The sequence below is a fragment of the Mastigoproctus giganteus genome, chromosome 14 (genome assembly GCF_048544385.1).
Source record: "Mastigoproctus giganteus isolate SK-2022 chromosome 14, ASM4854438v1, whole genome shotgun sequence".
Classification (NCBI taxonomy): domain Eukaryota; kingdom Metazoa; phylum Arthropoda; class Arachnida; order Uropygi; family Thelyphonidae; genus Mastigoproctus; species Mastigoproctus giganteus.
The window spans coordinates 49,753,093-49,765,351 of NC_143588.1; the positions used below are offsets into that span (position 1 = coordinate 49,753,093).

At 36.5% G+C, this 12,259-nt stretch overlaps 1 protein-coding gene across 7 annotated transcripts in view; it reads left to right on the forward strand.

Annotated features, from left to right (window-relative positions):
* Lasp (LIM and SH3 domain protein Lasp) overlaps positions 1 to 12,259 on the forward strand; it is a 280,500-nt gene that overhangs the window by 149,290 nt on the left and 118,951 nt on the right. For 4 of the 7 annotated variants that reach the window (XM_090388895.1, XM_090388898.1, XM_090388899.1 and 1 more), the window contains exon 6: positions 9,250 to 9,387. The exons of 2 other annotated variants lie outside the window; for them this stretch is intronic. In XM_090388895.1, the coding sequence (XP_090245021.1) occupies positions 9,250 to 9,387 (138 nt within the window). The remainder of the gene's footprint in view (positions 1 to 9,249; positions 9,388 to 12,259) is intronic. One more of the 7 variants, XM_090388896.1, reaches the window with a different exon arrangement.

Sequence of the window (12,259 nt, forward strand, 5' to 3'; positions counted from 1 at the left end):
GCTAACCCCTGTATTCTAACCCCTGTACAATCTCTTCAGGTACGAATTGATTGACAAGCCTCTCATTTTCTCCCTCCTATCGTGTCTGGGCAGGATTTCAGACAGTTTCAAATTTAACCCTAACTTACGACTTTTTTTTTTAACATTGACTTGTAAATATTGGCAGCTGATGTTTTAGAAATAGCCTAAAGAACATACACTGTGCTGCCACTTTCTTAGGTACACCTACTCTAGTAGTGTGTTGAGCCTCCTTTAGCCTTCAAAACAGCCTGAATTCGTCTGGGCATGGATTGAACAAGATGTTGAAAACCTTGTGCAGGAATGGAGTACCATGCAGACATGAGTGTGTCACGCAGTTCCTTGGGATTCAACGGAGGTGTAGGCCTGCAGCGAACAGCCATTTCGAGCTCATCCCAAAGATATTCAATAGGATTGAGATCCAGGGACTGTGCAGGCCACTGCAGCAAAGAAAAGTCATTGTCATGTTCCTGGAACAATTCCATAGTGATTTGGGCTTTGTGCACCAGTGCATTATCCTGCTGGAAGTATCCTCAGTCATATGACTGAGGATAAACTGTCAACATGAACAGATATACTTGGTCAGCGATGTTTAGGTACAATGTGGCATTCAGATGTGAATCTATGGGTATCAGTGGACCCAACGTGTGCCAAGAAAATATTTCCCACATCATAACACTGCCCCTACCACCTTGCACAGTAGTCATCAGACATGACGGGTCCTTGGATTCATGTTGTTTTCGCCAAATTTTGAGCCTTCTGTCAACATGATGCACCAGGAACTTTGACTCGCCAGACCAAGCAACTGTTTTCCAATCCTCGATATAGTCCAGTGCTGATGTTGCTGTGCTCACAGGAGGCATGCTCTCTTGTTCTTCATTGATAACAAAGGTTCACGAAGTGACTGTTGGCTGTTGTAGCCCATGTGCGACTAGTTGTCCGTTGCGATATTTTGTTCTGCGCACCAAGGTATTGTGATGTGATGTGCGACATTGTGGTCAGTCTGTTCGCTTGCACAATTCTAGCCATCCTCCTCTGACTTCTCATCAACAAGCGATTTTCTTCCACAAGAGTGCCGTTGAGAGGATGTTTTCTGTTTGTTGTACCATTCTCAATACACCCTTGAAACTGGTGTGTGAGGGGGAAGGAGAACTGCTGTTTCAGAGATGCTTTGTCCAGCACATCTTGCACCTACTACCATGCCACGTTCGAAGTCAGTTAGATCACTCCTTTTCCCCATTCTTGCTATGGTTTGCACTCTTAACTGATACTAGAAAGGTTGTTCTGCTGCTTTTATATACACAACTGTGGTCATGTGACTTGTAATGTTGTGGGACAGTCCATTTGTGTGCACAGCAGGGGTGTACTTAATAAAGTGGCTGCACAGTATAGGTAATAACAAGCATCTGAAATTAATTTCAGAAAAATTTACTTTTATGCATTATGGATAAATAGGCCATTTTATCTTGCAAATTCAGTGAAATTGTTACTTTTCTTGAAAATGACAGCATGTTACAAATGATTCTTATAATAACAAAAATTCAACGAAAGCAGTTATTCCCCCCCCCCCCTTTTCCCGATTACTTTGCTCATACTAGGGCTAGAGGCAGCTATATAACCAAAAAACACAATTCACACTATTTCGTTGGTTTACCATCTTGCTTTGGTTGACTGCAGCTAATGTCTTCTGTAGCTCTGTGTTTTTGGTGTATTTTGTATAACTGAAAACCACCTAATTTGTGCCAACAATTGAGGAATGGCTGTTCCCAGGCCATTTTATCTTGCAGATTGATTTATCCTTCAACCATTTTTGTATCTGTGGATGGTATAAAGTTAGCAAAAAAATTATTTAAGCAAAAGTGCAGTGTTCCAAAAGTTTAAAATTTTTGCTAATTTTATGAAGTAGTACTTAGTTTTGGCTCTCTGATGTGTAGCAGAGTTGTCCTCTAAATTTTTAAAACTAAATTTTTGTATTGTGGGTAGTGTAGCCATATAGTACAAAGCTGATGATTCAGTATGTACTCCTGCTTGAAGAAAATTTTTATCCTAGCCAAGTCATAATCCAACGAGTTTTTCTTGCAGTTATGGAGTGAAGAGAACTTAACTTGTAGTCATATTTTTAAATTGCTTCTATGACTGGATTTGAGCATGTCAATAGAACAGGGAAATTCTGATGGTTCTGGATTGTTGTTGCTGTATGTTGAAATGGGTTGCTTGAAATGGAACTATTGGTTATCTGATTGTCGTTCCTGCCAGTATCAGGTTTCAGTTATTGGATCAGGAGAATGTGAAGAATACAAAGTTCACAGGCCTTTTGGAAGGTCCACAGTTGTCTAAGACAATCAAATGATTGTGGTGCTCCTCTTTGATTATTTCCCTAGTTAAGAAACCTAAATAACTTCCAGATTATTTAAGTTTCAGTCAAATGGATGGGTGGGGGATTGTAGACTCCTACTAAATTGAGAGAGAATTTTTAGACACTTAAACTACTGTAGCAAGAGTAGTTTAATTAGAAAAGCTGATGGCAATGAGGTGGTGAGTCGGTGTATGAAAAATAAAGAATTGGCACACATACTACTCACTAAATATGAATGATTGATATACCAAACCTTAAAATACTTAATAATCCTTCATAAAATCTGTGACATTATTAAGAGCAATTATCATATTATTATCCCAAATTGTAATTTTAATAAAGTGTAAGGTAGTTTATAAATTGGTATTTCTGTAAATAATTATTGTGATTTAGGTATTTTTGTCAGGGTATTGCTTAATTACACAGTTTGATTAAATTAAGTTTTTAAGTATGACCATTTGTTAATGATGAATAAAGAATTATTGATGAATAATACATAATCAATTTCATTGTGATGATGAAATTAAATAATGGAAAAAAATCAAACTGGTTTAGACATCTTTTCAGTTTATAATTAGAGAGGATGCAATGGCATTAAAAAAAAAAAAAAAACTCCTAGATTTGTGTATACATCTCTCTCCTATAAAAAAAAAAAGAAAAAAAAAAGTTAAATATGAATTAAGAATTCCAGATATGCTTCAAGAACTACTTTGCAAGAGAAAATTAAATATTACAAATATTAAAATGAACTTGCTTGTTAAGATTCATTAAAAGAATTTTTTTATAAATTGTCAGAAGTGATGGGGTTGATGGAGAGCCTTGCTTCAAAACATCAGGTTTTGAGACAAGGAGGTGTCCTGTCACCGCTACTGTTCAGAGCTGTTATGAATGATATGCAATGTAGAGTGAATGAACAAGACCAAATGAAAGTTATGCTGTTTGGAGATGACCTCTGCATATGGGGGGGGGGGGGGGAGTGTAGGGAACAAATGCAACAGCAAATTGATGTGGGGCTAGTATGGCCAATGAATTTGGACTGGTTTTCAGTCAGCCGAAGAGTGAAGTAATGGTTGTAAAGAGGAGTGGCGAGCCTGATGGATACATTACACTGGTAGGGAAAGAGTTAAAAATTAGCTAACGACTTCAGATATCTAGGAAGCACATTACAAAGACTGGAGTGATAGACAAAGTAGAATCATATAAGTGGACAGCAATTTCTATAGGCAGACAAGAGATCTGATCTGGAACAGGAACATACCACTGAAGTGTAAGAAGGCTATACAGGGTGGCTCAAAAATATTGGCACAAATGTTTAAGGGAGGTAGGTAACATCTAAAGGAATGTGAATCGCATAGGAACCCATAACCGAAAACGTCACCATAAGTCGGTACACGGCGCTGTTCATCAGTTTGCGAGAGGGAAAATTTCTGGTTAACTCATTCAAGCAGTAGTCACGGCATGAAGAGGATGCATCGATATATGAACTGTGAGCTGGCAGACATGCACCTAGTGTATGGATTTGCAGAGGGCCCACACGGTGTGTGGGCAGGTATGGTCGGTGACTGCTTAGTCGGCCTATACCTGTTACCATCCTGCATGAACTCCGCTAAATATTGGATCTTTCTTGAATGAGTTCTACCAGGGTTACTTGACGATGTTCCAGCAAATGTGAGACGCAACATTTGGTTTCACCATGACGGTGCGCCTGCCCATTATGGAAGGTGTGTTCGTGACCATTTGAACAGGCGTTGATGGATTGGCCATGGTGGACCCATTGTCTGGCCTCCCACGCTCACCTTATTTATTGAGCCTTGATTTCTTTCTGTGGAGGCCCTCAAATCTATCGTGTATGAATTGCCTGTGGAGACAGAAATGGATCTCGTGGCGAGACTCGTATGCACTGCTGCTACTGTCAAAGAAACTCCAGGTGTGTTCGACCGTGTCTGCCAATCCATGCTGCATCAGTGTCACGCATGCATTGCGTCTCATGGTGGAACCTTCAAGCATCTGTTGTAACATCATGAAATGCATCCATCTCATACTCCATTGTTAATATTATGTCAAATAAATAAAATGTTTTCCACTAATTACTGTCTTGTGTCATTTGTGCTTCTTGTGCCTCTGCTACTACTTTCCCGTGACGTTTCCTGTTATGGGTTCCTATGCAATTCACATTCCTTTAGATATTACCTACCTTTCCTAAACGTTTGTACCAATATTTTTGAGACACCCTGTATATCAGACCTATTATGTACCAATTGCGATGTATGCATCTGAAACTTGGACTATGAGGAAAAAGGATGAATGCAGGAGGCAGAAATGATTTGTTAGGAGCATAGCCAGAAAGACAAGATGCAACAAACTCAGGAATGATGTGATTAGGGAAAAAATTAGATTGAAATAGTTTAGACATGTCAAGAAGATGAATGAGAGGCATTTGCCAAGTAGAATGTTTGATTTACAATTAAGGGACAAAAGATCAAGAGGGGGAACAAAGAATGAAGTAGCAGGGCATGATAAAGACTGATGTCATTAAGAGAGGAGGAAACTGGATTAAAATCAACAATGGAGAGAAGTACACGGACAAGCATGATGATTAGGCTTTATACGTCAGTCCGTTGAGTAGTGGAATGATGGCAGATGATGATGCTGTCAGAAGTGAAGTCATGCCTTCCTGTCAGAGAGAACACTGAACAAATTTTGGATCATATCTTGTTACAGGCATAAAAGTAAGTTTGCTTTATAGATTTTATGATTATACACACAGAAATAGTGCTTAAAATGGTAGATTGGTTCTTGTTTTTAAAAATTTTTTTTTATATTTATACAAGATATTTTCTATTTATATGCCAGTAAGATGGTGCTACGAACATATCGGTATCAAACATGGGACCTTTTTGCATTTCTCTTGTATTCAGCTTCAGGAGCATCCCTTTTTGGCTAACGTGGCGGCACTCCATTTGCTTTTGTATCTTTTTTCTGTTGCTGCGATGTCTTGTAACATCATGAAATGCGTTCACCACATTCATCGCTAGTGGAACCACATTTTGGTGGGAAGAAATGATACATTGCAGTTTTTCGTAAGAAGTAATGAGATCTTCCACAAGCTGCCTGTAGTTGCCTGCTTGAACATTTCCTAGAAAACTAGTCAAAACATTTTGATAGGCTTTCCATGCTGATTTCTCGATATCACTAAGGACACATTCGAATTTTTTGTCTTTGAAAAGTTGCCTTATTTGTGGACCAGTGAAAATGCCTGCCGTAATCTTCTCTGTACTGAGTCTTGAGAATTTCTCTCACAAGTATGTCAGTGCTGGACTGTTCACTTCCAAAGCCTTCACGAAATTTTTCATCGGCCTCTGTTTGGTGTGGAGTGGTGGAAGCAAAATTTATTTGGATCTACCAGAGGTTCAAATGCTATGTTCTTCATTCTAGGTGTTAATGATTTTCATTGAGGCCAGCTCCTCTTGTCATAGTGCATATACTTGGCACTACTATCCCATTCACAGAGAAAGCAACAGTACTTAGCTTTTATAATCCTAATAAAATGGCGATTACCTTTAAATCGAAACATGTCTACCACTTGTACTTCTGATAGTGTACCTCTATCAGAAGTATGAGTGGATGGCATACACAAGAGGTATTGAAGGCAGCATATTTCCATTATGTAATGACACAGTCTTAGAAGAGTCTATAAATAGTCTCCATTTTTCTGGAATGTGCCTCCTATTCATTGCTGCCATTAGACCAACATCCTTACAAACAGTGAATTCACCTTCTGTTTGATAGAATTTATCATAGTCTTTATTTTGAGTATGAAATGTCACTTTCACAGAATGATCTAGAAGATTCCACTGAGGCCAAAAGCTCTGCCTTATTCTTCGGCAGTTCGAGATCCCTAATGAGGTCATTAAGCTCACTTTCTGTGATCTTATGTGGCTCAGAAGGTTAAGGTTTGGACAAAATGATGGATCCATTGATGTAGATGGCTGCTGTACTTCTTCATGTATATCAAGTTGATGTTCATCAGTGTACAGAAAAATGGGCAGGTGATTCCAGAATAGGTAATACTTTCTGAAGTATGGGACGAATTGCAGATGGTATACATCACTGTCCACTTTTTCTTCATTGTCATCCCTTTTCTAATAGGATTTGCCATACAGAAGTAACAGTCTGTGACATGATTTGTTGGCTCCCTCCATATCATGGGCACTATGAAAAGCATAAAATGTCCCTTTTGATTCATTGACTGAGTTTTGATGAACAGGTAGTGCAGCGTATGTGTGGAGCCCAGTTCTTGTCCTGGTTGCCTACTTTATACCCCAAGTACAAGAAGTAGGCCTTTTTTATGGCTCAAGTTCAGGGATGCCTTCTTGAAGCTAATGTGACTTCTCCACATACAATAACAGAAGTCATCTGGACTGTTTACACAATTATAGGGCCTATTAATCTTATACAACACACATATTGTGCAAAAAGTAGGAATCTCACAGAGAACAACCATCAGCTGAGAACAGATCACCTAATACCTAGCTGTATTCAAGGATTACTGCAACAGAGTTGGACTTATTTGCTGTGACAACAGCTAATCACTTAATGCAGAACGAGGTGACAGTTACTGAGAGCATGGTGGTACTGAAACTGCTGTGTTTTGCCGAGAGCCTTAGTTGATAATGTAAAGTAACTTGCTAATATGAGACCCGAACTATAATTCAAAAACAAGAGATGCAATCGACAAATTTTAATGTGATTTTTGTGTTTAGCCGCATAAAATCAGTCAAGATTGGATGTTTTCGTAACACTTTACGTGTTGACCAGTGGAATTAGTTTGTGAGCAGAAAAAGGTATTTCATCCTCAAGAAACATGATTGGACAGTGTTTATAGTTAGATGCATGCCATCAGTGGAGACAAAGCAGAAGGAAGTACACTAGTTCTGTCCAAATACTTTCTCATTAATGCCACTTTTTCAAAACAAAAATTGTCAGAAATGATCACCTCCATTTCTGCCAGTTATTTCCACATCTTTGTGTTGATGATTGTAGGTTGTTGTAAACAGTGCCCACGGGAATTAAAAAATCATGTTTAGAAGCACCATATGTCAAGAATTTTGATACCAATGGCTAAAGATATTAGAAAAGTAAGTTTGAATAATAGCTAGGTACTGAGCTCCATTGAATTTGATGTTGTGTTCTGAGCATGCACAGTAAAAAACAGCATCGCTTGATTCAAATGAAAATCTGTTTTCTTGGTGCCATTTGAAGTGTTGATGAAATGAGCAGTTTATTTGGAGTGAGTCCATAGACTCCTTCTCCCCATATACTTGCCTACAGTTTATAAACTTAAAATAGCATGTATTGTCAAGCATGGTATGAATAACAAATTTTGCACTTGCAAATATATTGTATATTTAAAAATAATCAGAATAATTTATATTAATTGGTCCCTTAGAGTTCTGTGATTAATCATTTTTAACCAGGTTAACACTTTCCTGTTTTCAGAATAACAGTTTTGAAGTTATTGTAAAATTGTATTTTAGGCAAAATGTGCAGTTCAGGCTTTATGTACAGTATGCTGTTGTGGATTTATTAGATAGAAAACACCTAAAAATAATTTCATAGACTGATTTAACAAAGTAGTGTGGTTGAGAAGATTAATACTGTATATGGCTATACACTCTTAACTGCATGTTAAAATATATTATTAATGCACAATATGTGAGTGCTTTTCAATTAGCAATTGAATTTTATGGGGCTTAAGTAGATGTTCCTTTTGCAGAAAAAAAAAGTTAGTTCTTTAGCAGTAACATCAGGTTTGAAGGATTTGTTTGTTTTATATTGCAGCTTTATTATAAACTACAGAGGCCTGATAAAGAATATCTTTCCTACTCTCTGCCAACAAGTCTGATCTCTTCATATTTTGGATTTCCTGTGTGTTTGACAAGTTTTGAAGCAAAAACCAATTCTTATTCAGTTTGGCTTTATTGGGGTTACTATACCTCTTTCCATCCAAAAAGTGATGAAAAGATCTGAATAAATGTTAGAACCTCCCATTGCAGTCCCAGAATTTTCTTCCTTTATCAATCCTGCAACCTGTGGTTTAGCTTTATCATGCAGGAACATTACATGTTTTCAATTTTACAGAAAGGTTGTTTTTCAGGTAAATGGCTTAAGTGATCTAAATGCTGATAGTGTCTTTTTGAAAACAACAGTCTGAGTTGATTGTAGAAGTTCAGGATGAACACTTTTTTTTTTTTTTTTGAATGGTATACAAAGGGTGTAAACCACTATAAAGCCCATGATCTTTGGATATAAGACACCTCTTGGGTTACATATTTGCTTGATCTAACTTTAAATTTAACTTTGTAAATTTATTATAACATTCTTTTGAATAACATATAAAGTAGGACTCAGTCATAAAATATCACAAAGAAATTGAAAGTTGAAAAGCACTGCACTAATTACCAATATTCTACATTTCTTACTCTTCTTTAGGGAAACCTTTGAACATTCTATATGCCATGGCATTTGATGTGCTGATTGTTTTTTTTAGAATTAATGCATAGGTGGTATTGCTTTTCACTGTATATATTTTTCTAGTAAGTGGTGTAGTCATTTCAGTGTACCACACAATTTTGGATGTATTATGAATATGAATTATCTAATTTGGTAGTTTGCCAGCATACAAGAATCTTCTTGCTGACAGTTTTTCAGTTCAATATAGAAATTTATACACATCCGCCCACAGTACTTTACCTGACCTGCACATCTGTAATTTACATGCTAAAATTGTTCTGTCTTTGTGAATATGGTGGGTTTTAGTTAACTTTTATGATTGTGAGCATGTTGGATGTATTGTCTGTTCCTTCACAAACCAGCAGCAACTGCAGTTACTCCACCCCAGACCCCAACTGGCAAGAATTCAGACATTGATCGTTTAGGTCCTGAAGCCCATGATACACCCTACAGCTCCAAATTCTCAACTGCTGTCATCTATACATCACAGGAGGGCCCAGGTATAGAAATGCTTACTGTCATATGCAAGTGGGAAAGCTAAATGGATTTTAATGAATATTTAAATCCAAGTATCCTAAAAATTAAGTTTTAAAATACCGTTTGGCTTTAAATGCTTTGAAACATTTATATATGCATATTTTGATTTGCTTATTTTCATTTACTACTATTTGAAGTGGTTATCAAGAGTAATGCAACTTTCACACTAAATTAGTCAACCAAGATAGCTTCATGTTATGTTTTTCTATTTTTACTCTTCTTTTTCCTTGCATGTATGCATGAATTGTTGGTGACCTTCTCATCATACTCTTATCTATATTTTTTGCAAATGCCTGCTAACTAAACTTCTATTAAATATTCACCCTTTTCTCTTTATTTTTAACCAAAAGTATAAGGTAAGTTATGAATTCTTGTCAATTTTTATTTCAGAAAAAAATATCTGAATATTCTATTCTTTGATTATTTTTACATCTTTTGATTTGTCTTTTAGTGCAATTTTATTAATACAAATTAAGAAATATGTATTTCATAACAGTTGACTATTTAAATTAATTTTGCCATATATCAGAAAGTTGTAGGACAAATTTTTAATTGTGATTTATATACTGAATATTGACTATATCAATTTCTCAATTTCAGCTAGGAGAGTTAGTTATTGATTCTTTTTATTAGATTTTAGGAGCAAACTTGGAAAACATAAATGTTAAATGCAGTAAGGAATAATTTTAAATCATTTAGCACTCAGATGGTTGTTGTAAAGTCGTTTGTAGCAGAGAAGACATAGCAGTTGTTAGAAATAATTATTGTTGGGTATTTCATATTTTCAGAGATTAGTTATCAGCATGCGATAAGGTCATTTTGCTATGAGTAAACATTGACAATTTTAAGTACATACAATAAAACATCAATTTGAAATTGAGGAAACTTCATTGAGCTCCAATAAAATAAAGTACCAACAATGCTGTTTATCATTTATCTGTAACTCTGGTTGAGAAGAGAAATGTCTTATTATCGCAACCTCCCCCTTCATTTTGAGCACCTGTGCATGATGAGGTAACTTCCCACTGATGCTGCTGGGCTTTTCTGGTTAGCATTAGTGGGATCCAGTGTCCACATCAGCCTTTTAAACATCATCATTAATAATGGAATATGAAAAGCCAGAAACATGACAAGGAAAGATTGAGACAGGACAATTGACTGACAGTGTGAAGCAATCCAACAAAATTCCAAATAGTGAAGTTGTAATATTGATGGTTCTATCTTTCTGGTTATAGACCACAATTGCTAGAATCAAGTGTGTTTGCTGTGACCCATTGATCAATTGGGAAAGGGAGTTGTGGTTGAGGAGCTCAACTTTACATCACTTCAGCACCAGATTCAGCCAGGAGGTCCAGAGTTGGCCCAATTAGGATTAATAAGCTGTTAAGCCTGCTTGCTGGTCAGTGGTACTCCATCTTGTCTGCTTCCCTTTGGCCTTTGGATAATTCAAGGCATGTTAGATATATATATATATATTTTTTCCCTTCTACAAATCCTCTTCAAGACCCAAACTTAACCAAGTTCAAGGCAACAGATAACACCTCAGTAAAATGGCCAAGAACAGATAGTTGGCCAACTGTGACATTGTTGTTTGTCATAAATTCTAGCAGGGAATACATTATTTGGAAAATTTCATCTTTCTTTATCCAGAAAGGATTGAAAGGGTAGGCCAAATCCTTCGTCTGTGTTCTGGAGATTTCATTGTTGAAACTTCAAGAAAATTTCTTCCATTTTATATAACTGCTGAATGCCTTTAATTTAGAGGGCTGCCAATAGTAGAAACAGCCCCATAAAATGCTTAATACAGCCTATTGAGTTATAACAGAATGAGATCTCCAAGTTCTGAGGAGGAGGAGATAGTCTCTGCCTTGTTAATTCAGTACATAACAATTTGCAAAGCACATATCGGTACAAAATGTGGTACCCACCATGACTCTTATTCTTACTTTTAACATGCCATTACCTCCTACCTCAAATAAAGACGGTTATTTAAATTCAAGTTCTGAATGTAGTTCCATTGATCTACATTCTGAACCCATTAGTATTTAAAGTACCAGAAATATGAACATTCTCAAACAGCATTTTGCATATTTTTCCTCATAGCTTTAAAACCCAAAGATCTTAATTGTAATGGGGAATATCCTGTGTATTCTCATTTGCAATGAAAATAGGAAAAGGAAATTCAGAAATATTGAATATCCTGCATCGAGAGAATTGATGCAGAATGGAATATTCTGTATCAAGAGACTGAAAAGCTTGTCCAACTATCTAGTATTTCCAATCTTTATATGCCCAAAAGGTTATGGAGATATGTTCTACTGGAATATCAGTGAACATAACAATACCAGCACAAAACTCATTTGCTCACTAGACTTGATTCTTGAGTTCAGAAAAAAACTGAGGCCAAGATGAAGCCATTGCCACTGCTATATCAATATCTGCAGAAACAATCAAGGTAGAAGGGGAAGTCAGAAATTAGTGACTGTCCATTTCTTAGAATAAAATGAACTTACAGGCAAAAGAAATCAGTGATGACTTGGACATGGAAATCATTATATAGGAAGATATGGATGTAGGTTGTCAAAACTTCCCCAAAAAAGTTAAAGTAAAATTGCTGATGTAGAATTTACTTGACATTGACTACTGTCAAGGGTAAAGGGAAGGGCTTTTGTAAGAGTGACTGCAGTGGTCTCAGACAGTTTTTAAATTTTATGTTGCAATTATTTGATTTTACCAACAACAAATTTTAAATAGGAAGCATTTAGGGAACTAATTATAGTTGAGTCTTTCCTCAACTTGAATTTAGTCCAACTCGTGTAATCTCAGAAAGAAAAA